The sequence below is a fragment of the Pongo pygmaeus genome, chromosome 8 (genome assembly GCF_028885625.2).
Source record: "Pongo pygmaeus isolate AG05252 chromosome 8, NHGRI_mPonPyg2-v2.0_pri, whole genome shotgun sequence".
NCBI lineage: Eukaryota > Metazoa > Chordata > Mammalia > Primates > Hominidae > Pongo > Pongo pygmaeus.
The window spans coordinates 108,454,258-108,480,667 of record NC_072381.2 but is presented as its reverse complement, the minus strand read 5'-3'; the positions used below and the strand labels follow the sequence as shown (position 1 = coordinate 108,480,667).

The 26,410-nt window shown below is 38.4% G+C and overlaps 1 protein-coding gene across 6 annotated transcripts in view; it reads left to right on the top strand.

Annotated features, from left to right (window-relative positions):
- Nucleotides 1–26,410, top strand: part of NT5C2 (5'-nucleotidase, cytosolic II) — a 186,881-nt gene that overhangs the window by 102,530 nt on the left and 57,941 nt on the right. For 5 of the 6 annotated variants that reach the window (XM_063670214.1, XM_054436828.2, XM_054436826.2 and 2 more), the window contains one exon: nt 156–280. In XM_063670214.1, coding sequence (XP_063526284.1) covers nt 180–280 — 101 coding nt within the window. In that variant the 5' untranslated portion in view covers nt 156–179. Of the gene's footprint in view, nt 1–154; nt 281–26,410 lie in introns of those variants that run through there. The other variant, XM_054436833.2, reaches the window with a different exon arrangement.

Genomic DNA, 26,410 nt, shown 5'->3' with positions numbered 1-26,410 from the left:
TATAATTTTCAGCATATTTACTGTATTCAGTGTGTTTTAATAGGTAATTATATTCGGCAGTTTGCAAGCTGGAGTTTTTCTGATTTAAAAAAAAATCAGATGTCAGTATACAGATGCCAATATTAAGTTACTAAGTTAATTATTTTCTTTTCTAGAATACAAAATACAGTTAAAATAAAATGTCAACCTCCTGGAGTGATCGGTTACAGAATGCAGCAGATATGCCTGCTAACATGGATAAGCATGCCCTGAAAAAGTATCGTCGAGAAGCCTATCATCGGTAAGTATTTTGTCTATTTAATCCTCAGAACCCCTCTATGAAGTGGGCACTTCATTTTACAGATGATGAAATTAATGTACAGAGAGGTTAAGTAACCCAGATCATATGTCTAGTTCGTGGTACAAATCTAGTTCTAAGTCGAGACTTTTAACTACTAGTACACCATACTGCTTTGTGTATCTACTAGTAAAAGTCTTTAAGAGAAAAATGTCTTTGGTTGCTAGAAAATTGCACCTAAGTTAATAAGAATTTTTTTTTCTTTCTATTTTTGAGGGGGTGCTGGGTGGACAGAGTCTTGCTCTGTTGCCCAGCCTGGAGTACAGTGGCGCTATCTTGGCTAACTGTAACCTTCGCCTCCCAGGCTCAAGCAATTCTCTTGCCTCAGCCTCCTGAGTAGCTGAGACTACAGGTGTGGGCTACTGCACCCAGCTAATTTTTGTATTTTTTTGCTTTCTTTTTTGAGACAGAGTCTCACTCTGTTGCCTAGGCTGGAGTGCATTGGTGCAGTCTCAGCTCACTGCAACCTCTGCCTCCTGGCTTCAAGCAATTCTCATGCCTCAACTTCCCCAATAGCTGGGATTACAGGCATGGCCACCATGCCAGACTTATTTTTGTAGTTTTGGTAGAGACAGGGTTTTGCCATGTTGGCCAGGGTGATCTCGAACTCCTGGCCTCAAGTGATCTCCCCACCTCAGCCTCCCAAAGTGCTGGGATTATAGGCTTGAGCCACCACACCCCGCCAATAATGAATTTTTTTTTTTTTTTGAGACAGAGTCTGGCTCTGTCGCCTAAACTGGAATGCAGTGGCACGGTCTCAGCTCACTGCAACCTCCACCTCCTGGGTTCAAGCGGTTCTCCTGCCTCAGCCTCCCAAGTAGCTGGGATTACAGGCGTGCGTCACCACGGGTGGCTAATTTTTGTATTTTTAGTAGAGACAGAGTTTCACCATGTTAGCCAGGCTGGTCTTGAACTCCTGACCTTAGGTGATCCATCTGCCTCGGCATCCTAGAGTGCTAGGATTACAGGCGTGAGCCAGCGCACCCAGCCCAGGAATGAAATTCTTGTAATTTTTATTTACTTACTTATTTTTTTTTTTTAGTAGAGACAGGGTTTCACCATCTTGGCCAGGCTGGTTTTGAACTCCAGACCTTGTGATCCACCTGCCTCAGCCTCCCAAAGTGCTGAGATTACAGGCATGAGCCACTGCGCCTGGCCAAGAATGAAGTTCTTTTTTTTTTTTTTTTTGAGATGGAGTCTCGCTCCCTCGCCCAGGCTGGAGTGCAATAGCGCGATCTCACTGCAGGCTCCGTCTCCCGGGTTCACGCCATTCTCCTGCCTCAGCCTCCCAAATAGCTGGGACTACAGGCTCCCGCCATCACGCCCAGCTAATTTTTTCTATTTTTAGTAGAGATGGGGTTTCACTGTGTTAGCCAGGATGGTCTTGATCTCCTCTTCTCGTGATCCGCCTGCCTTGGCCTCCCAAAGTGCTGGGATTACAGGCGTGAGCCACCGTGCCTGGCCAAGAATGAAATTATTAATTGATATTTACCACAAACTGACTGTAATTTTTAAACAGAATTTAAAAATTGTGTCTGCTGGCTACTGTGTGTTAGATTGAATGTGGGTAACTCTGGGTATTAGCAAATTTTCCTTGTTTTGATTTTAGACTAATATTTTCTCTAAATCACTTTTTCTTTAAAAGTGTAGGCCAGGCATGGTGGCTCGCATCTGTAATCCCAGCACTTTGGGAGACCAAAGCAGGAGGATTGCTTGAACCCAGGAGTTTGAGAACAGCCTGGGCAATATGATGAGACCCCAACTATACAGAGTTTTTTTTTTTTTTTTTTGAGACACAGTCTCATTCTGTTGCCAAGGCTGAAGTCCAGTGGCTTGATCTTGGCTCACTGTAATCTCCACCTCCTGGGTTCAAGCAATTCTCCTGCCTCACCTGTCTGAGTAGCTGGGACTACAGGCATTGGCCACTGCATCCAACTAATTTTTGTATTTTTTTGTTTTTGTTTTTGAGACAGAGTTCATTCTGTCGCCCAGGCTGGAATGCAGTGATGCGATCTCAGCTCACTGCAACCTCTGCCTCCTGGGTTCAAGCAATTCTCATGCCTCAGCCTCCCTGGTAGCTGATATTACAGGCGTGGCCACCATGCCCAGCTAATTTTTGTAATTTTAGTAGAGATGGCGTTTCGTCTTGTTGGCCAGGCTGGTCTTGAACTCCTGGCCTCAAGTGATCCAACCGCCTCAGCCTCCCAAACTGCTGGGATTGCAGGTATGAACCACCGGGAGTGGTCCCCAAATATTTTTAAATAAAATTTTTTTAAAAGTTAAAATTGTATTTAAATTTTTGTTTTTTCTTTTTTGAGACAGAGTCTTTGCTCTTGTCGCTCAGTACAGTGGTGCAATCTCAGCTCACTGCAACCTCTGCCTCCCAGGTTCAAGCGATTCTCCTGTCTCATCCTCCTGAGTAGCTGGGATTACAGGCGCACACCACCACACCCGGCTAATTTTTTAATTTTTAGTAGAGACAGGGTTTCACCATGTTTGCCAGGCTGTTCGCAAACTCCTCATATCAGGTGATCTACTCGCCTTGGCCTCCCAAAGTGCTGGGATTACAGACGTGAGCCACTGCTCCCGGCCTTAACCTGTATTTTTTAAAAAAATTTATTTTATTAGAGACAGGGTTTTGCTGTGTTGCTCAGGTTGGTCTCAAATGCCTGGGCTCAAGCATTGCTCCGGCCTTGGTCTCCCAAACTGCTGGGATTACAGGCATGAGCCACTGAGCCTGGCCTAAATTGTATTTTATTTTTACTTACCTCTTTTTATAGATTCAACTAAATGTTTGCTTCTACCTAAATCTTAAGTAGTTAGGGTCCTTGGGAGTAGATAATATATTTAATAATTATTTATTTTTAAGAAGAAATTAGGAATTTACACCTAAAGTGAATTTCTGGGGTAGAAAGATCTGGGCCCTACTAGAACCATCTTTGCCTCCCAGGAAAGCCAGGAGTAAGTACAGGTGCTGGTATATTGGCAGTGCTAAAAAGCTGCATGGGAACTACAGGAAGTCTAAAATGACTCTTAATCACTTAGCTGTTTCTGGGCTACAGGAAAAAGGAAATGAATATTACTTTAAAATCTAACTGGAAAAATGGCTAAACTGGTTTATATAGGTAAGTTTTTGTAAGCAGACAAATTTCTAAGTGCAGTCTTCTCTGTATAGGAAAGGTAAGTCAGAATTAGGTAATATTTTGTTGTTTCAATAAATTCTAATATTTTGAAAAACATAGTTACTTGTTACTGAGTATATCATAAGTTAATTATTATATCAATAGTTGGTTTTTTAAGTAGGCTGGTGATATTTGCCTCATGGTAGGTCACTGTGGCATTTCTAGGTGTTAGGATGCTGTTACTCCTTAAACCCTGAAAAAGTGAAAACATTAAAGATTCCTGTCAAATGGGTACTAACGATTCTCTTCTGTGTGTGAGATATGTTGCTAGATATGGCATGTTAAAGTATAAAACAGAACATTTATGTGTGTCTATGTAATAAAACATAACATACATTTGGAAAAGATTATGTTGTATGGAGTTCTATACTTTTTCTTCAATTATTTGCTTGGTCTTTACGCTATAAAGTATTAATTAACATTAGATTAGGATGTAACATTTTTAGCAGTGGAAATGAGGACTAGTAAACATCATTTAATAAACATCCTAATTATATTTAATATATATCATAGGCTGGGCATGGTGGTTCACGCCTATAATCCACACACTTTGGGAGGCCGAGCCAGGCGGAGTCCTTGAGCTCAGGAGTTTGAGACCAGCCTAGGCAAAATGGCGAAACCCTGTCTCTACAAAAAAAAAAAACATAAAAATTAGCCAGGTGTGGTGGCTTACACCTGTGGACTCAGCTACCTGGGAGGCTGAGGTGGGTGGATCACCTGAGCCTGAGAGGTGGACGCTGTAGTGAGCTGAGATCATGCCACCAGCCTGGGTGACAGAACGAGAGCATGTCTCAAAAAAAAAAAAAAAATGTGTGCATGTGTGTGTGCTTGTGTGTGTGTATCATAGCCTGAATGAGTATACTCCTAACTCATTTGGAATGGTATTTCCAAATTTTAGATGGATTCTGTACCCTCCATTCTTTCATATAGTAAGGTGTATACTGGAAACAATAGAAAAAACATTTTCAAAGGCTTGATGTTTTAGATCATTGAAAAAAAATTTTTATCTATGTTAAAGAGGCAGGGTCTCATTCTGTTGTCTAGGCTGCAGTACAGTAGTGTGATCATAGTTCAAGGTAACCTCAAACTCCTGGGCTTAAGCAATCCACCTGCCACAGCCTCCCCAGTAGCTAGGACTATAGGTGTGTACCACGGTGCTCAGTAATTTTTATTATTTTTTTAATTAATTATTATTTTTTGAGACAGAGGCTTGCTCTGTAGCCCAGGCTGGGGTGCAGTGGTGTGATCTTGGCTCGCTGCAGCCTTTGCCTCCTGGGTCTGGTTCAAGCAACTCTCCTGCTTCAGCCTCTGGAGTAGCTGTGATTTCAGGCATGCGCCACCATGCCCAAGTAATTTTTGTATTTTTAGTAGAGACTGGGTTTCACAATGTTGGCCAGGCTGGTCTTGAACTCCTGACCTTGTGATCCGCCTGCCTCGGCCTCCCAAAGTGCTGGGATTACAGGCGTGAGCCACCATGCCTAGCCATGCTTGGTAATTTAAAAAATTTTTTTCTAGAGATGTGGTCTCACTATGTTGTCCAAGCTGGTTTTGAACTCCTGGCTGCAAGCAGTTCTCCTGCCTTGGCCTCCAAAAGTGCTGGAATTACAGATGTGAGCCATCACTCCCAGCCTGAAAAAAAATTTAAATGTAGAAAATTTGGGTTCTTGGTCTCTTGCAAGAATTTGCTTTAAAATTATTATTATTATATTTGAGACAGGGTCTTGCTCTGTCACCCAGGCTGGAGTGCAGTGGCTTGATCATGGCTCACTATAGCCTTAACCTCCTGGGGTCAAGTGATTTTCCTGTCTCAACCTCCTGAATAGCTGGGACTACAGGCGTGTACCACCATACCTGTCTAATCTTTGTATTTTTTTGTAGAGACAAAGTCTTGCTATGTTGCCCAGGTTGATCTCGAACTCTTGTTCTCAAGTGATCCTCCTGCCTTGTCCTTCCAAAGTGCTGGGATTACAGGTGTGAGCCACCATGCCCAGTCTTTAAAATAAAGTATATAAGTGTGTGCTTTTACAACAATACAGACATTATATATATATGTGTGTATATGTAGATGTCTTTTTAAACATTGACAAAAATTGTATGTATTTATGGTGTACAATTTGATATGGAATGGCTAAATCAAGCCAATTAACATGCATAATATCTTACATTTATCTTTTTTTGTGATGAGAACATTTAAAATCTAATCCCTTTGCAATTTTGAGGTATACAGTAGATTATTATCTGTACTCATCATGATGTCGTCATCAGACTTGTATCTCCTAACAGTATTTGCTTTTGTTAATTAAAAATTTTAAATAGAAACCATTTAGAAGAAATTTATTTTAGTTTTCTAGTTAAGTCAATTTGTAGAATATTCTGTTTCCAGGTCTTTTCATTAAAGACATTTATTTGGATTGGTAATTTATCATTGGTTAAGTTAGGCTATGCTGATCGTTATCACAAAGTATACATTGTATGTGATGCTTTACAATTTCCCTTTAGAAGAAGCTAAATATTCTTAGTTAAGTAAATAAATATCTAACTTCCAGCTTTTTTCTTGCTTAATATCAGTTTTCTGAATTTCAATATAGAGATGCCAGTCATATGTCATTGTTAAGAAACTGGCCTTCAAAATGTATGACTGTTGCTCCTCCTTCATTTCCTTATGGTTGTTTAGTTTTCTGGGCTGAGGATAGTCATCAGGCCAAACCTTTCAGTGGAATGTGTTTTGCTATATGGTTAGAAGACAAGCTGAGCTGCTCAGATGTCATAGTGACCTGAAAGAGGCAGCTTAGAAAATTACCTCTTAAATAGTTTTTGTTTAATACTAGAATCTTTTAGTGATCACTATAGATCAGAATTTGTATTTACCAATCCAAGAATGGAACAATTAGGTTTTTCATCTGCTCTCTACATTGACTGTGCCCAGGATACCGAAGTCAGGTATTTAGTTTTACGTTTTTAAAGTTCTGATGATTCCAATACAACAGAATTTCTGTAGGACAATGAATTGGCTTTTTTCTTTATGAACATGGCTTATTAATTTAGCAGTGGTTTTATCATATTGAACTGAAATTTGGCAAGTTATTAGGCTTGTGAATTTTTTGTTAACCAGTCTTTTGCCTTATTTTAGAAGATATTGCAATGATTTTCTCTTTAAAATTCTTTAAAGACTTTTGTATATTTATCTTAAATTATATATCTGAAGTTTTTTTTTTTTTTTTTTTTTTTTTTTTAGTTGTAGTTTAGGCTTCCAGAGCCTTATCAGTATTTATATAAATCTGTTGAATAATAGTTTATTCTAAAATCAAAGTAAATTTCTTATACATGTTAAAGGAGTGAAAAGGAATTTGTGTATATGTAATTTTGTAGTACTTATGGCTTCGATCTAGAAATGTTTATGATGGACCAGGCACGGTGGCTTACGCCTGTGATCCTAGCACTTTGGGATACCCAGGCGGGCGGATTGCTCACTGAGCATAGGAGTTCAAGACCAGCCTGGGCAACATGACAAACCCTGTGTCTACCAAAAATACAAAAATTAGCTGGGCATGGTGGTGTGCACCTGAGTCCTGGTTACTCGGGAGTCTAAGGCGGGAGGATTGCTTGTGCCTGGGAGGTCAAGGCTGCAGTGAGCCGTGATTGCGCCACTGCACTTCAGCCTAGGCGACAGAGTGAGACTGTGTCTCAAAAACAAAAACAAAAAAAGGGAGATCTTTATGATTTTTTTTTTTAAACCTCATACTAAAAGCAGGTATCAGGTTATATGTAGATAGAGACTGCCAGATTGATCAATTTTAATTTCTCTTTTAATCACTTATGGATATCATATGAATGTCATTCAGCTTTTTAATTTTGTCATTAATCAAGCTGAGTAGTAAACTATCATTTTAGTATTGGTTCAAATATTCAGTGGATAATTGTTAAAATTTCAGTAGCCACTTTGTAAATTGAAAATCATGTGGAAAATATAGGTCCTCTGGAATGCTGAAGAGCCATGTTTCTTAAATAATATACATATGGGGCTGGGCATGGTGTCTCATGTCTGTAATCCCAGCACTTTGGGAGGCCGAGGTGGGCTGCTCGCCTGAGGTCAGGAGTTTGAGACTAGCCTGGCCAACATGGTGAAACCCCGTCTCTACTTAAAGAATACAAAAATTAGCCAGGCGTGGTGGCGGGTGCCTGTAATCCGAGCTACTCGGGAGGCTGAGGCGGGAGAATCACTTGAATCCAGGAGGCAGAGGATGCAGTGAGCTGAGATTGCACCACTGCACTCCAGCCTGGGTGACAGAGTGAGACTCCATCTCAAAAAAAAAAAAAAAAAAAAAAAAAAATATATATATATATATATATATATATATGGGATATATCTTGTCAGAATAAGAAGAGTAAGGCAGAACATCAAAACTGTTGCTGGGTGTGGTGGCTTATACCTATAATACTAGCACTTTGAGAGACCGAGATGGGAAGATGGCTCGAGGCCAGGAATTTGAGACCAGCTTGGGGAACATAATGAGACCCTGTCTCTGCAAAAAGTAAAAAGATAGCTGAGTATGGTGCTGTGCACCTGTCGTCCTAGCTACTCGGGAGGCTGGGGCAGGAAGATCACTTGAGCTCAGGAGTTTGAGGTTGCAATGAGTTTTGATTGCGCCACTGCACTCCAGCCTGGTGACACAGGAAAACCCTGTCTCTAGGGAAAAAAAAAAAAAAGAAAGAAAAAAATACAAAACTCTGGGGTTTTTTTTTTTGTTATTTTTTTTTTAATCATTCTAATGCTTTTATTCATGTTTCATGTTCCTAAGGAATGACAGGTAAGAATTTAGGGACTGGTAAGAATTTTTTCAGCTTATTATTTTCCTCCCAAAATTCTATGTATGGAATTCTATTCAGCAGTAAAAAGTGAACTGTTGATACATGCAGCAGCTTTGATATATCTCAAGAGAATTATGCTGAGTTAGTAAAGCCAATCTGAAAAGGTTACACTCTGTATGGTTCCATTTCTGTAACATTGTTGAAATTACAAAATTATTGAGATTGATAAATTAATGGTTGCTCGGGGTAGAGATTGGGGTGGGTGGAGGGAGAAGGTGGGTCTACCTGAAAAGGGTAGCACAAGGAATACCTTATGAGGGAACTCTTGTGTCTCAACTCTAGTGGTAAACATATTAATCTACACATACACAAAGTGCATGTAAAACTGATGAAGTCTGAATAAAGATGTGAATTGTGTCAATGTCAATTTCTTTGTTGTGATATTTTTCTATATGGCACAAGATTTCCCCATTGGGGGACACTGGGTGAAGGGTTCATGAAATCTCTATCATTTCTTACTCAACTGCATGTGAATCTACAATTACTCCAAATTAAAAAGTTTAACTTAAAAAATTTTCTTGGGTAGGCCAGGCACGGTGGCTCACGCCTGTAATCCCAGCACTTTGGGAGGCCGAGCCAGGCGGATCACCTGAGGTTGGGAGTTCGAGACCAGCCTGACCAAGATGGAGAAACCTTGCTTCTGCTAAAAATACAAATTAGCCCGGCGTGGCGGTGCATGCCTGTAATCCCAGCTACTTGGGAGGCTGAGGCAGGAGAATCGCTTGAACCTGGGAGGCGGAGGTTGTGGTGAGCCGAGATTGTGCCATTGCACTACAGCCTGGGCAATAAGAGTGAAACTCCGTCTCAAAAAAAAAAAAAAATTCTCTTGTGCGGCTGAGGTGGGGAGATCACTTGAGGCCAAGAGTTTGAGATTCTGGCAACAGAGTAAGACCCTGTTTCTAGAAAAAAAAAAAGCCACAGGTGGTAGTGCACACATGTAATCCTAGACACTAGGGAGGCTGAGGCAGGAGGATTTCTGTTTTTCTTTTTTTTTTTGAGATGGAGTTTTGCTCTTGTTGCCCCAGCTGGAGTGCAATGGCGCGATGTTGGCTCACTGCAACCTCTGCCTCCTGGGTTCAAGCGATTCTCCTGCCTCAGCTTCCCGAGTAGCTGAGATTACAGGGATGCGCCAGCATGCCAGGCTAATTTTGTATTTTGAGTAGAAATGGGGTTTCACCATGTTGGTCAGGCTGGCCTTGAACTCCTGACCTCAGGTGATCCACCCGCCTTGGCCTCCCAAAATGCTGGGATTACAGGCGTGAGCCATTGCGCCTGGCTGAGGCAGTGGACTTCTTGAGCCCAGGAATTTGAGGTTACAGTGAGCTGTGATCATGCTATCACACTCTAGCTTGGGAAACAGAGCGAGACCCTGTCTCTTAAGAAACAAAAACAAAATAAAAATTCTCACAGTGACACCTTTTCTTACATCACATGAATTCCTTATCTGTTCTAGATACAAGATGCTCTTTAAAATGTGCAGTGATACCACTATGGAGTACAGATTCTTTAAATGTTAACTGTTCAAAAGAATGTATTGAATCCTAAAGCACTCTCCCTTTACTACCATTCCCTCTATACTTCTTCCAAAAACAACATATCTAACAGTAAAATTAAGAAGAAAAGTGGTGGTATTGGTGGCATCGAAGAGAAAGAATAAAAGCAGATCTGAGATTTATTGAAATAGTATAAGAAGAAACTTATGTTGAGGGAGTATTATTTATATTTACATTTAGATGGTGTATTTCACCTTAAAGAATATGGCTTCTGTATTAATTGTAATGTCTGAGAGAGAGATTTATTCATGTTTTTGTATCAGTAATTTGTTCTTTTTAATTACTGTGTGTCATTCTGTTGTATCAATATACCACAATTTATTTCATCATTTATTTTCTGTTGGTGGACATTTAGGTTTTTTTAATACTAAAAACATCGTTTTTGGCCGGGTGCGGTGGCACACGCCTGTAATCCCAGCCCTTTGGGAGGCCGAAGCAGGTGGATCAGAAGGTCAAGAGATTGAGACCATCCTGGCCAACATGGTGAAACCCTGTCTCAGCTAAATATACAAAAATTAGCTGGGCGTGGTGGCACATGTCTGTAATCCCAGCTACTCGGGAGGCTGAGGCAGGAGAATCACTTGAACCCAGGAGGCGGAAGTTGCAGTGAGCTGAGATTGAGCCACTGCACCCCAGCCTGGTGACAGAGCGAGACTCCATCTCAAAATAAAAAAAAAAGCATTGTTTTTCAGAGACACGATTTCACTCTGTTGCCCAGGATGGAGTGCAGTGGCACAATCATAGCTCACTGCAGCCTTGACCTCCTCCTGGGCTCTAATGATCCTCCCAACTCAGCCTTCCAAGCAGCTAGAACTACAGGAGCACACCACCACACCTAGCTATTTTTTTATGTTTTATTTTTCGTAGAGATATGGTCTCACTTTGATGCCCAGGCTGGTATTAAACTCCGGGCTTCAAACAATTTTCCTGCCTTGGACTCCTAAAATGCTGGGATTTTAGGCGTGAGTCACCGTGCCTGGCTGCGTCCCAGGTTCAAGCGATTCTTGTGCCTCAGGCTTCTGAGTAGCTGGGATTACAGGTGTGTGCCACCAGTTTTTTTTGTTTTTTTTTTTTGTATTTTTAGTAGAGACAGGGTTTCACTATGTTGGCCAGGCTGGTCTTGAACTCCTGACCTCAAGTGATCCACCTGCCTCAGCCTCCCAAAGTGCTGGGATTACAGGCGTGAGCCACCATGCCTGGCCCACATTTGAGTTTTTTTTTTTTTTTAAGTTTTTAGTTATTGTGTATAAAGCTGTTACAGACTGAAAAAAATTCGATAAAGGACATATATCTGGAGTATATAAAGAACTTTTAAAATTTAACAGTATGAAAATAACCAAATTATGAAATGGTTAAAAGACTGAACATCACTACAGAAGATATATACAGATGACGTAAAAACACATTTAACTTCTTTAGCCATTAGGAAGATAAAAATTAAAGCAACTGTATATATGCCTGTTACAATAGCTAAAATAAAAAATATTGACAATATCAAGTGTTGCCAAGGATGTGGAGCCACTGGAACTTCTCATACATTGTTCGTGAACAGGGAGGGTGCAGCTCCTCTGGAAAAACAGTTTGGCAGTTTCTTATCAAGTTAGAGACCTTATCATTAATGACCCAGAAATCCCACTCCTAGATACTTACCGTAGAGAAATGAAAACTTAGGTTCACACAATGGATAATGTTTATAGTATCTCTGTTTATAATTGCTCAAAACTGAAGGCAGCCCAAATGTTCTTCAGCAGGTACATACATAAACAGTATGTGGTATATTTATAGAATAGATTATAACTCGGGTAAAATAATGAACTAGTGATACAGCAACTTGGATCACTCTCAAAGGCATAATGCTGAGTCAAATAAGCCAGTCTTAAATGGCATCTGGCATGATTTTATTTATATGATAGTCTCAAAAAGACAAAACTGTAGTGATGGAGAACACAGAAAGTGTGACTACAGAAGGATAGTAGGGGAGAGTTTTTTGGGGTGATGGAACTTTTAAATTTCAGATTGTGGTAACTATTATGTGAGTTAGGATTCATAGAAATGTATACATAAACAGTGTATTTTAAATAAAAAACTATTGTATTTTAGTAATAATAAAATAATAGTAATTTTTAGTTGAAAAAAATAAGAATAATGATGTTATAAACGTTCTTGAACAAATCTTTTTGTGGATATATACATTCAGTTCTCTTGGTTTCTACCCAGGAATGGAATTGCTGGGCCATAGGTTAAGCATACGTTTAGTTTTCGTAGATACCGCAAAATAGTTTTCCCTAGCAGTTTATAGTTCCACTTACAATGTATGAGAGCAGTATCACCAACACTTTAATATTAATCTTTGGAATTGTACGTTTAATTTAAAAGTTATTCTAGTGTATATATAGTGGCATCTCCTTTTGGTTTTAAGTTGTATTTTTCTGATGAATAGGTTGAACACCTTCATATTGTAAGTAGCTGTTTGCAGAAGATCCTCTTCTGTGACTTGCCTTTTCAAGTTGTTTGCCAATTGTGTTGTCTTTTTTTTCCATATTGATTTGTGGAAGGTGTGTCTGTATATTCTCTTAAAAAATAACAGCTTCAGTGGGGCGCGGTGGCTCATGCCTATAATCCCAGGACTTTGGGAGGCTGAGGTGGGTGGATCATGAGGTCAAGAGATCGAGACCATCCTGGCCAACATGGTGAAACCCCGTCTCTACTAAAAATACAAAAATTTGCTGGGCGTGGTGGCATGCGCCTATAGTCCCAGCTACTTGGGAAGCTGAGGCAGGAGAGTCACTTGAACCCATGAGGTGGAGGTTGCAGTGAGCCAAGATTGTGCTACTGTACTCCAGCCTGGTGACAGAGCAAGACTCTGTCTCAAAAAACAAACAAACAACTTAATTGAATTATAATTTACATAATATAAAATAGAAGTATATTGTTCAGTGGCTTTTAGTATATTGACAAAGTGATACAACCATTTTTCATTATCCCAAAAGAAACCTCATACTCATTAGTAGTCCACTCCACATTACCCTCTCTCTCCAGCCGGTGTCAGCCACTAAAATACTTTCTGTCTCTATCCTATTCTGGATATTTCATATAAATGAAATCATACAGTTTATGGCCTTCTGTGTCTGACTTCTTTCACTTAGCATGGTATTTTCTTTTTTTATTATTTTTTTTAAGAGTTGGAGTCTTACTCTGTCATCCAGGCTGGAGTACAGTGGCCCAGTCATAGCTCACAGAAGCCTCAGACTCCTGGGCTCAAATGATACTCCTGCCTCAGTTTCCTGAGTAGCTGGGACTGTAGCACTACAGGCACAAGCCACTGTGCCCTGCATCACTTAGCACAGTGTTTTCAAGGTTCATCTGTATTGTAGCCTATCTCAGTACTTCATTATTTTTTATTGCCAAATAATATTCTATTGGTCAGGCACAGTGGCTGATGCCTGTAATCCCAGCACTTCCTGGTAGGTGAGGTGGGCAAATTGCATCATAATACCAGGAGTTTGAGACTAGCCTGGGCAACATCGCAAAACCCCATCTCTACAAAAAAATACATAAATTAACCAGGCATGGTGGTGCATGCCTGTAGTCCCAGCTGTTCAAGAGGCTGAGGTGGGAGGATCACTTGAGCCTGGGAAGTCAAAGTGGCAGTGAGCTATGATTGTGCCAGTGCACTCCAGCCTGGATGACAGAGTGAGACCTTGTCTAAAGAAAAAAAAATATTGTATGGATATACCATATTTTGTTTTTCCATTAATCTGTTGCTTAACATTTGGGTTGCTTGCACTTTGCCAAACCATTTTCCAGTGCAGATGCATCATTTTACATTCCCTCTAGCAGTGTATGAACGTTCCAGTTTCTCCAAATCGTCATCACACTTACTGCCTTTTTTTTGAGACGGAGTCTTGCTGTCACCAGGCTGGAGTGCAGTGGCACGATCTCAGGTCACTGCAACCTCTGCCTCCCGGGTTCAACTGATTCTCCTGCCTCAGCCTTCCGAGTAGCTGGGACTACAGGCATGCACCACGCACAGCTAATTTTTGTATTTTTAGTAGAGATGGGGTTTCACCATGTTGGTCAGGATGGTCTCAATCTCTTAACCTCGTGATCTGCCCGCCTTGGCCTCCCAAAATGCTGGGATTACAGGTGTGAGCCACCGTGCCTGGCCCTGCCTTTTTAATTATAGCCATGTGAGTGTGTGTGAAATAGTATCTCATTATGGTCTTTACTTGCCCTTATGACCAATAGTGGTAAGCGTGTTTTCATGTTCTTACTGGCCGTTTGTGTATCTTTTGTGAAGTGTCTGTTTAGGTGTTTTGCCTATTATTATTAAATGAGTTGTTTATATTGTGGAGTTGTAAAAGTTCTTTATATATTCTGGATTCTAGACCTTTATCAGATACATGATTTTCCAATATTGTCTCCCGTTCTGTGGGCTGACATTCATTAATAACTTTTTTGGTAGTATCCTTTGAAACACATGTTATTTTAATACCGGTGAAGTCCAATTTACATATGTTTTCTTTTTTTGAGTGTGCTTTTCATGACGTGTTTAAGAAACCATTGCTTATTCCAAAGTCACAGTGATTTACTCCTGTGTTCTCTTCTGATAGTTTTATAGCTTTAGGTCTTACATTTAGATTTTTGATCCATTTTAATTTATTTTTTGTGTTATTATACAAGATAGGGGTCCAGATTCATTTTTTTGCATGTGACTGTCCGGTTGTCCTAGCACCATTTTTTGAAAAGACTATTCTTTTCACAGTGAATGGTCTTGGCACCCATGTCAAGTATCATTTGAACATAGATATATGAATTTGTTTCTGGACTCTGAATTATATTTGTTTGATCTATTTGTCCTTATGCCAGTAGCACACAGTCTTGATTACTGCAGCTTTGTAGTAAGTTTTGAAAAACAGCAACCTACTTTTCTTTTTCAAGATTGTTTTGGCTGTTCTGGTGCCCTTCTATATCCATATGAATCTTAGGATCAGCTTGTCAATTTATATAAAAAAGCCAGCTGGGATTTTGTTATGGATTACATTGACTCTCTCTATATATAACTTTGAGAAGTATTGCTGTCCTAAAAGTATTAAGTCTTTTGATCCATGAGTATGGGATGTCTTTCCATTTATTTAGATTTTCTTTAATTCTTTCAACAGTATTTTGTAGTCTTCATTGTACAGTCTTGCACTTCTGTTGTTAAATTTATTCCTAAGTATTTTCTTTTCTTTCTTTTTTCTTTTTTTTAAGAGACAGGGTCTTGCTCTGTCACCCAAGGTGTAGTAAAGTGACATGATCATAGCTCACTGTAACCCTGAACTCCTGGCTTCACGTGATTCTCCCACCTCAGCTTCTCAAGTAGCTAGGACTATAGATGTACCACCATTCTTAGCTAATTAAATTTTTTTTTTTTTTTTATGGAGAAGGGGGTCTTGGTATGTTGTCCAGTCTGGTGTCTTTCATTATTTCTGATGCTATAGTAAATAGAATTGTTTTCTTAATTTTGTTTCTGGATTGTTCATTGCTAGTTTATGGAAACGCAACTGGTTTTTTGTGTATTAATCTTGTATCCTGCCACTTTGCTCAACTTTTTTTATTAGCTCTAATAGTGTGTGTGCATGTGTGTGTGTGTGTGCATGTTTTGGAGATGAGGTCTTACTCTGTTACCTAGGCTGGATGCAGTGGCTATTCACGGGCCTGATCATAGTGCACTGTAGCCTCTAACTCTTGGCCTCAAGTGATCCCCCTGCCTCAGCCTCCTGAATAGCTGGAACTACAAGCATCTGCTACTGCACCTGGCAGTGTTAGAAGTTTTTTGATTACTGACTTAATCTCCTTACTACTTATAGATCTCTTTAGATTTTCTATTTCTTTTTGAGTCAATGTTGGTAATTTGAGTGTTTCTAGGTATTGTAGTCTTTAGTGTACAAGTCTTGTACTACTTTTGTCTGTTTTATCTTGGTTACCTAATATGTTGGCATATAGTTATTTATAGTATTATATCTGTTTTTATTTCTGTGAGGTCAGTAGTAATGTCTCTGCTTTTATTCTTTTTTTTTTTTTTTTTTTTTTTGAGATAAGAGTCTCGCTCTGTCACCCAGGCTGGAGCGCAGTGGTGCAATCTCGGCTCACTGCAACCTCTGCCTCCTGGGTTAAAGCGATTCTCCTGCCTCCGCTTCCCAAAGTAGCTGGGATGACAAGTGCCCGCCACCATGCTTGGCTAATTTTTGTATTTTTAGTAGAGACAGGGTTTCACCATGTTGGCTAGGCTGGTCTCGAACTCCTGACCTCAAGTGATCGCCTGCCTTGGCCTTCCAAATTGCTGGGATTGTAAGTGTGAGCCACCGTGCCTGGCCTCTGCTTTTATTCTTGATTTTAGTAATTTGAGTTTTCTTTTTTTTGGGTCAGTCTAGCTAAGTGTCAGTTTTGTTGATGTTTTTAAAGAACCAACTTCTGGTTTCATTGATTTTTCTCCAGTGCTTTAGATTTTGTATATATATATTTAAATCTCTGCTCTAATCTATAATATATTATTTCCATCCTTCTGTTTGATTTGGGTTGAATTTGTTCTTCTTTTTCTATAATTTCTTAATGTGGAAGGCTAGGCTATCGAGATGTTTCTTCTTTTTAAATATGTGCATTTATAGCTATAAATTTTCTTCTGAGCACTGCTTTTGCTGTATCCCAGTGGTTTTGTTATGTCCTTTTTTTCATTAAATTGTTAAGTGTTTTCTAGCTTTCTTTGTGATTTCTATTATTTAGGAGTGTGTTGTTTAATTTCTACATATTTGTGAATGTCCCAAATTTTCTTTTTTGTTTTTGAGATGGCATCTCGCTCTGTTGTCATGCTGGAGTGCAGTGGCGCGATCTTGGCTCACTGCATCCTCCGTCTCCCGGGTTCAAGCGATTCTCCTGCCTCAGCCTCCTGAGTAGCTGGGACTACAGGTGCGTGCCACCATGCCCAGCTAATTATTGTATTTTTAGTAGGGATGGGGTTTCCCAATGTTGGCCAGGATGGTCTCAATTTCTTGACCTCCTGATCTGCTCGCCTCGGCCTCCCAGAGTGCTGGGATTATAGGTGTGAGCCACCGCACCTGGCCCCGAATTTTCTTTTGTCATTGACTTGTACTTTCATTCCATTGTGGTTGTAGAACATATTTTACATGATTTTAGTCCTTTTAAATTTACTGTGTCTTGGTTTATGGGCTACTCTGTGGTCTATCTTGAATAATCTATATGCTTTTGACAAGAATGTGTATTCTGCTGATGTTGAGTGGCATGTTCTAAAGATGTCTTTACCTTAATTTGTGTAGCATTTTTCACTGGATATGCATTTTTATATGTATTGTAGAAATCATGAGTTCACACCATTACATCTAATTCTATAGTCCATCCTAGGAAATTTCCTTCTTGTTCACTCCCATTCCATGTTTGTATATCTCTTGTTCCACAGTGAAAGCCCTGGCTCCTGACATCATCAACATATTTAGTTTGCTTAATCTAAAATTGCTTCCGTTGATTAAATTATACAATAACAAACAAACCTAAAAAGAGTTCAGGATTTGTTTGCCATTCTTCTACTTTCTTACCTTACCCTGCCAAAGTCTAAAGGCTTAGACTTTGTATTTTTTAGTTCCTTTGGTTAGTTCGTTCTTGCTTTTTTTCTCTACAGCGTGGTTAGGGTATTTGTATACAGTATAATTAGGTTCATTTGTTTGCTTTCAGTTAAGTGTTTTTTTCTTTTTCATTCTATTGATTTAATTTTTAAATAATTTAACATAATATAACATTATTTCATAATACATCCTATGTTATAGCATTATTATATATTATATATGAGTAATATACATTTAAAAGTCAAAATTATGCAAAAGGCATATCAGAAATGTTACTCCCACCCATATGTCTCCCAAAGTTGGTAGGTAATAAACTTTGGATTTCTTTATTTTTCCTGCTTGGGATTCTTTGGACCTCTTGATTTTGTGCTTGTATTTAATCAGTTCTGTAAAATTTTCAGTGGTTGTATTTTCATATATTGTTCCTGCCCTATTTCTCCTTTCCTTCTGAACCCTAATAAGCATATGGTAGATTGGGATGGTGTCCTTTCTTCTCTTATCCTTTTGTATTTTCCATCCTTTTTTTTTGTCTCTGTGTCACATTCTGGAAAGTTTTTCCTGACCTATCTTCCAGTTCACTAATTCTCTTTTCAGTTGGGTCTGATCTGTTGTGAAATCTATTAATCACATTTAAAAATTTTGATTTACATAATTTTTTTTGTTTCAGCATTTCATTTTGGAATATTTTTTCAAATCTATGTCACTTTTTGCAGTTTCTAGTTATATATTAAACATTTAAATCTTAGTGAACTTTGTTCTAAGAGTTGTAAGACCTGACTTATATTCCTGACTCTATTTCCAACCACCTCCTTTGAAAGCTTTTTTTTTTTTTTTTTGAGATGGAGTCTCGCCCTGTTGCCCAGGCTGGAATGCAGTGGCGTGATCTCAGCTCACTGCAACCTCTGCCTCCTGGGTTCAAGCGATTCTCCTGCCTCGGCCTCCTGAGTAGCTGGGATTACAGGCACGTGTCACCACGCCTGGTTAAGTTTTTGTATTTTTAGTAGATATGGGATTTCACTGTGCTAGCCAGGATGGTCTCCATCTCCTGACCTCGTGATCTGCCTGCCTCGGCCTCCCAAAGTGCTGGGATTACAGGTGTGAGCCACTGTGCCTGGCCCTTGAAAGCTTTTTTTTTTTGAGATGGAGTTTCACTCTTGTCGCCCAGGCTGGAGTGCAATGGCGCAATCTCAGCTCACCGCAACCTCTGCCTCCTGGGTTCAAGTGATTCTCGAGCCTCAGCCTCCCGAGTAGCTGGGATTACAGGCATGCACCACCACGCCTGGCTAATTTCGTATTTTTAGTAGAGATGGGGTTTCGCCATGTTGGCTGGGCTGGTCTTAGAACTCCTGACCTCAGGTGATCCGCCCGCCTCGGCCTCCCAAAGTGCTGGGATTACAGGCATGAGCCACTGCACGTGGCCCCTTGAAAGCTTTTTAAAAGAGGACTTTAATTGTTACTACATCCATTAGGAAGCATTTCTAAATATTACCACCATATATCCAAGAAGTGAGGAATAATATAGTCACCATGCTCAAATTTTAGTGTCTTATTTAAGCATACATGCATACTTTAAAATGAATCTAATTATTTCTAGACTCTGGCCTTTTCATTCCTGATAGTATTGCCATAGTCCAGGCCCTTGTTATCACTGTCCTAGATTACAGCAGTATTCCCCTGTAGGTCTCCCCACCTTCAGCCTTGTCCTCCTCAAAAAAAATTTTTTTTCAAGAGATGGAGTCTCACTCTGTTGCTCAGGCTGGAGTGTAATGACATGATCATAACTCACTGCGGTCACCTTGACCTCAAGTAATTCTCACACCTCAGCCTCCCAAGTACCTGGGACTACAGGTGCATGCCACCATACCCGGCTAATTTTTGAATTTTTTTTTGTAGAGACAGGATCTTGTATGTTGCCCATGCTGGTCTAAAACTCTTGACCTCAAGCAGTCCTCCCAGTTCAGCTTCCTGAGTCGCTGGGATTACAGGTGTGAGCCATGGCACCTGGCCAAATTCATTTTTTAAATAATGTTATAATCTTGCTTAGATCCTTTAGTGATATCACATCAAGCATGCAACAGGATAAATTCTAACCCCGCTAAGACTCTGTAAGACTGATCTTTTTCTGTCCACTTTTGTGTTGAGCAGTTCTCTTCTCAGATTCTGTGTTCTGTCAACTCAACTGTATCTAGCTTTGCTTTTTCTCTGAGACTGGGTCTCGCTCTGTCACCTAGGCTGGAGGGCAGTGGTGTGATCATGGCTCACTGCAGCCTTGACCTCCCGGGCTCATAGCTTTGTTTTTATTCACACATTAAAAATGTTGATGTCATTTTGCTTTTTGTTCATGGTTCCTTTTCTGTTGGAGACTTCTTCTTTTCCTCTTAGCCTGCTGCTAATACTTTTAGCGTGGTGATTAAGAGCTTGGGACTAGGGTTGGCATTTTGGATTCTTCCATTTCTTAAGAATCACAGCATTTAACGTTTGTAAATTTTAATTTTGTCATCTTTTAAACTGGAATAACTTTACCTCATAGAGTTATTGCAAAGATTAGATGAGGTAATAAATAAAGAGCTTAGCACAGTGTCAGTTTTAAAAAAACAGTATCTCATCCTTTGTTTCTATAAGACTCAGCCAAGAGGATCTATATGTCCCTCTCTGTTGTGCATATCTCTAATACTACTATTAACACACTACTTCATAACTGCTTTTGAATGGACCTTCTCACTAGCTTCTTAAAATCAAGGACTGCCAAGTTTATCTTTGTATTACTGGTATCTGGCACACAGACATTCAGTAAATATTTGTTTAATGTATGCATGGAGTTTGAAAGAGCTAATCATCTTTAGACAATGCCTTACCTTTTGCACAGGAAGCTCCTGTAAGTGTGTACCCTCAGTTCAAGTGAGAATTTTTGTTTTCCTTTCTCTTTGCCAATAGTAAAGTCTTAAAATAGTAATTACATTTATTTCCACTGCACTGAGCTGTGATACCACAAGCTGAAAATCTAGGGAATCCATGGGAAGTTGGCACCCTTAAGGATTAGATCATTTTTCCATATTCAATTTGTATTCTTGTAGTTATGGAATTTGCTTTGAGGATAGTCAATGGAAATCCTTCATATTTACGTAAAACTTGAGATTTAGATTTTTAAAAAAAGTATTTCCCAAGAGATATATTGTGGCAATGCCTGATAATCCAGTTGCTTTTCCTGTTCCCCTACCCTCAGTAATAGTTCTTGGAGTGCTTACATATGACAGACAACATCCCTACCAGATGTTATCTTCGTTTTTATAGATTAAAACGCTCAGGCTTAGGTTAAGTAACTTTTTCAAAGTTCCAGAGCCAGAGAGTGGAGGAGCTGGAATTTAAGCCTTAGTTCTTCTAGTGCCCATTCTCTTTCCATTACACCATACTGCTTTTCTAAATAAACTGAAAATAATTTTCTTTTGTTTTTTCTTTTTTATCTTTTCTACCTTAAAGTCTTTTATCCTTAAATTTTATTTTGAATTTATAGTATTTAGTAGTGCTTTTAATTACTTAGTAACTATTTAAACATTTTAATAACAAAAAGAAACCTTTATGCTAAGATATTTAGGTAATATTTAAAGGGATAAAGCTTTTAAAAATTTTAAGCCTTAATTCAAGTAGTGGTTCTTTAAGGTATATGTATTTTATTTTTAATTTGAATCACCATGAGGAGGATTTATTTGCCATCTCAATGTTCTTAGACTTTAGCAGACTTATTTATTTCTTCCCCTGTTGCATAATCGCTATGCATTATATTGGTCAGGAGGCAGGAATGTTACAGATTTTTTTTTTCAAAGCTCAATTTGCTCTGAGATTTGGAATTAACCTTTAGAATGTTCTGGATTTATCCCCCATATGCCAAAGATCTGTAAATATCTTTTCACGTGAGCTGAAATTTTCAGGCGATTAAGTGAAATATTTGTGAACACAGATGTTTTGTTTAAAAGCAGTTAATGAAATCAGAAAAAAAAAAAACCTCACTGTGGAAATACTTTAGGTTCCTCCTGTAATATGATCGGCACATACTTCCTTCTCTTGTAATTCACGTTGTTCATTTTCTGAGGGAGGAAATAACTACACTAATAATTAAAACATAAAATTATTTATCCTGTGTTTTTTGCTTCCAGAGTAAACTAAAAATGATTTTGACCGACCAGGGCTGCTTGATTCTGTGAAACTCACATTGTTTGCGTACTGTTGGAGGGCCTCATTAGGGGGTAAATTTGCTTTTTCTGTGTTTGCCAGTAACGATTCCTGTCTCTTACGGGAACTTGCCATTTGGATTGCCTCTTTCCTTAACTGGCCAGCCTTAAACAGTTCAGGCCATTAGTTATTTTTCCTAGTCTTGAAATTTTTAAAAAAATTATTAAGTTTTCAAGTATTTAAAGCTGAGGATATTGGTCACTGAGATATTGCCTAGTTAGGGTTCGGCATTGTGCCCAAATTTGTTGGGCCTCTCAGGGCCTGAGTTCTCTGTGCTTTAACAAATGAGCTACAGTTCTCAAGAGATCAGTGAAGCTTGTTTGTTGATCCTGTATTCTCATCCAGAGGAAGTAGATCTTTGAGAATGTCTAAGGAAGGGTAAGTGATTTTATTATTCTTTCTCTTTCATTTTTCTCAGTGAAGAGGTGTCATCTGCATGAATTAAAAGATTAATAAGCAGTGCTACCAGTCCGAGAGTGGAGGTAGAGGCAGAGATTGAAAGAAATTCAGCCCAACTCTTATAGTGTTTCATGTGTAATCTACTGTAAAGTTGCTATTGTTGTTTTGAAAGACAGCATTGAGTAAGGGCAATCTTAATAGGAATTTTGTAAGATGTAAGTACTTTGTTTACTCTGTGGTAAATTCATTTTGTTTTTCTGCAGAATGTATTTATCAAGATTGGAAGCAAACGGTGGTTTACCAAAGAATTGAGGGAAGCTTAAAAATTCAATGGCGTTTTAAAATAGGTTGTACCTTTAGAAAATGGTGTGAAATATTTAGTGAAAAACAGCCTATGATTTTGTTTCTGGGGCGTGTAGGCAAAAAATAATTTAGAGTAGAATTCCCTATTCTAATTTGCTTTGCAATATAAGATAGTTCTGTGTTATTTTTATATTATTTTCTCTTATGCTTCAGAGTCTGAATTATTACTGATTCTCTTTTTGTGACCACTATAATAAGTGATAAGTTAATAACTGCATACTGTTGGTTATTTCATTTCTAGCCTTCAGGCATAACTAGACCTGGTTAATTTTAGAGAGATGTTTCTTTTAATAAAATAGGACATAAATCTCTCAAAAAAATTCTTTAAAAATACAGTAAAAGTTTAGTTTTTATTTTTCTGGAATTAATTATCTTTCTAGTTCTTTTGTTCTGTAAGAAAATTTGAAGTGGTTCCAGAGCCTCACATTTACAACTTATTTTAATCTAATCATGTATTGATGATGAACAAAATAAAATTGGCCCACTTTACTGCTATTTTTAAACTTCATTATTGAATAACGAGAACAACCAGGGGTATAAGTAATTCTGTATTATTTTTAGACCTTTTATAACATCACTAGAAATTTGAGGTTTCTTTTAAATGTGAAAATTATGAAAGGACTGCCGTTTTAGATTGGTATATTTTCTTAAAGGACTGCCTTTTTAGGTTGGTATATTTTCTTTCCTTCTACCACTGGCTATACATAGGTAGTTGTTAAACCATTTTTATGATAAGGACTATCACAGGTGCCAGTATGTTTGTCAATCTTGTACACAGGGTTGTTTATAAAGCTATTATAGTTTGTGGATTTAAGATGAATTGTATTTCTAGATGCGGTTAAAGTTCTTGGAAGTAGTTAGTACTAATTTTTACCCTATGGTAAAGTATATGTTAGACTTGGTTAGTTAGAGAAAGTTGGAGGGACCTGTATTACCCCTCTAGGACACTGTAAGGGCAGATTTTTTTTTTAGGTTTATCTCTAGGAGCCTCTGGAGCAATGCCTGTACTGTCTGAATGGGTAAGTGCATTTGAAGTATGTGGAGTATATAAATGAAATCAATTAAGTTTTATTCTCTATGCTATCTTTAGAAATAAATGGATACATTTTGTGCTTGGGGATGAAAAAAATTCTTACATTCACTGTTTTCATAAGTGCAATATTGACATTTAGTATCGTGTTATCATTTGATAGCTATGAAATGTTTCCCTAATAGTAATAGGAAAAGATTGTTAATAGAGTTAAATCACCCAAAATTATACTTGAGCTTTATGTAAACCTATGGTAATTAAGACAGTGTGATATTAGTGTTAAGATAGACATATAGATTATGGAACCAAATGGGGAGTTCATAGACCCACACATATATAATCAATTGATTTTCAGCAATGAAGTTAAGCTAATTCAATGGCGAGAGGCTAGTGTTTTTTTTTGTTTTGTTTTGTTTTTTTAAGAACAAGTTTCACTCTTGTTGCCCAGGCTGGAGTGCAGTGGCATAATCTTGGCTCACCGCAACCTCCGCCTCCTAGGTTCAAGCGATTCTCCTGCCTCAGTCTTCCTTAGTAGCTGGGATTACAGGCATGCACCACCATGCCCGGCTAATTTTGTATTTTTAGTAGAGACAGGATTTGTCCATGTTGGTCAGGCTGGTCTTGAACTCCCGACCTCAGATGATCCACCCACCTTGGCCTCCCAGAGTGCTGGGGATTACAGGTGTGAGCCGCTGCGCCTGGCCAGGAGAGGCTAGTGTTTTTAACAAATGTACTGGAACAACTGAATATTCATATAGGGAAAAAAAATGAACCTTGACCCTTGACCTTTACCTCAAACTGTACATTAAAATAAATGGATCATAGACCTGAATATAATCTTTGTGACCCCGAATGAGGTACAGATTTCTTAGGTAAAGTGAATAAAAATTGTTAGACAAAATTGATAAGTTGGGCTTCATCAAAATTAAAAAAATCAAATTTCTGTTTCTTGAAAGACATCATTAAGAATATTTAAAGGCAAGCCACAGACTGGGAGAAAATATTCTGAATATGTTTATATCTGATAAAAGACTTGGATCCAAAATATAGGAAGAACTCTTGTAATTCAATAATAAGACAACCCAGTTTAAAAACGGGCAAAATATTTGAATTGATGCTTCATAAAATTGGATTTGAAAAGATGTTATTGGTCATTAGGGAAATACAAATTAAAACTATAGTGAGATACCACTGCACACACACTAAAATGGCTACAGTTAAAAACACTGACATTGTGGAGCAATGGTAACTCTCATGCATTGCTGATAAGAGTGCAAAAGAGAAAAGAGTTTTGGCGATGTTTTTTTAAGTTAAACATATGCTTAACATATGACCTAGTAATTCCACTTCTAGATATTTACCCAAGAGATGAAAAGATGCCCACATAAATTTGTATGTGACTGTTTGTAGCGGCATTATTTATAATAGTCGAAAGCTGGGAAACAAACCAAGTGTCCATTAACTGAATGGATAAACAAATTGTGGTATATCCATACAATGAAATACTCAGGAATAAAAGAACTAATCATATATGCAGCAACATGGATGAATCTCAGAAGTATTGCTAAGTAAGCCAGACACATGACAAAATAATACTTGATTCCATTTATATGAAAACTACAGTGACAGAAAGTACTAGTGGTAGCTCAGGGCCAAGGGCTGGGGAGGGTATTGCAAAAGAACATGAAGGAATTTTTTGGATTGAAGAAAATATTCTACATCTTGATTGTAGTAGTTGTTGCATGACTGTATACCGTTATCAGACTCACCAAAATTTTCGTTTAAGGTGGGTGAATGTTATTTTAAGTAAATGATACCTTGGTAAAGTTGGTGGAGGAATGAGACGAGAAACTCCTCATCCTGCTGATTAAAAATTTCGTAAAGTGGTTGTTGATTATTCACATTCAAAAGGATAACTTTGGGAAAATATCGTTGCTCCTAGGATGTGTAATGCAGGGAAAAATATACTCTCTTTGCAGTACCATGATTGAATTAGCCCTCTGGAGTTGTTAAAGTGCTTTTTTTTTTTTTTTTTTTTTTTTTTTTTAATTACTAGAGTTGCTGCCGTTTAGGTAAAAGGCCAAAATGAATTTTATTATTTGTTTTTATTTTAAATTCTGGATTTTGACCTTTCTTCCAATATAGGCACAGTATACTTGTTAATTTGGACTTAGCTAACATGGATAACCATATTTTCTTCTCTAATTTCTATCTCACAGAGTTTAACCCTGAAATTTTGCTATGTTTTATGAATGATCCTCTATACACTGGTCTTTCAGAAATTGTAGAGAAAAAGTGAAAAACAATTTAGAGGAAAGTAGGCAAAAAGGGATTGGAAAAACCTATGCTTAATTAGACTGAGGTTTTAGAATAGTAAATATATTCTTAGAAGTACTGGTATTGTCCTGGTTTCTCCCATAACTTGTGTATTTTTCTGATTTGGTAGTCAGCCCTCTCTTACATTTCCTACCATCCTGCTCCCATTATCACAATTTCTTCCTTTGAGAATGAAGGTGAAGGGAATTTGAATGTCTTTTCCTTAATATTTTTGATGAATCTCTTTAAAGTGTGCTTTAAAATCTTTGGTGGAAAGAGAGTCTACATTATCATCAGTACTCCTATTATTTTATAGTTTTTAAGATAGACCTTCTTTTACATTTAAACGTCCCAGAAACTGGGCTATATCTGGCAATATACCACCTAGAATTCAAGTTGAGTTCTTCCAGAGAGGATTTGCTTTCGCTTCTTTCGGTCACCTGGGGAAAATATCAACCATCCTGGTAGTATAAATTCAGAGCACAACCTACAAGACTGACTTGTTCAAATTCTCG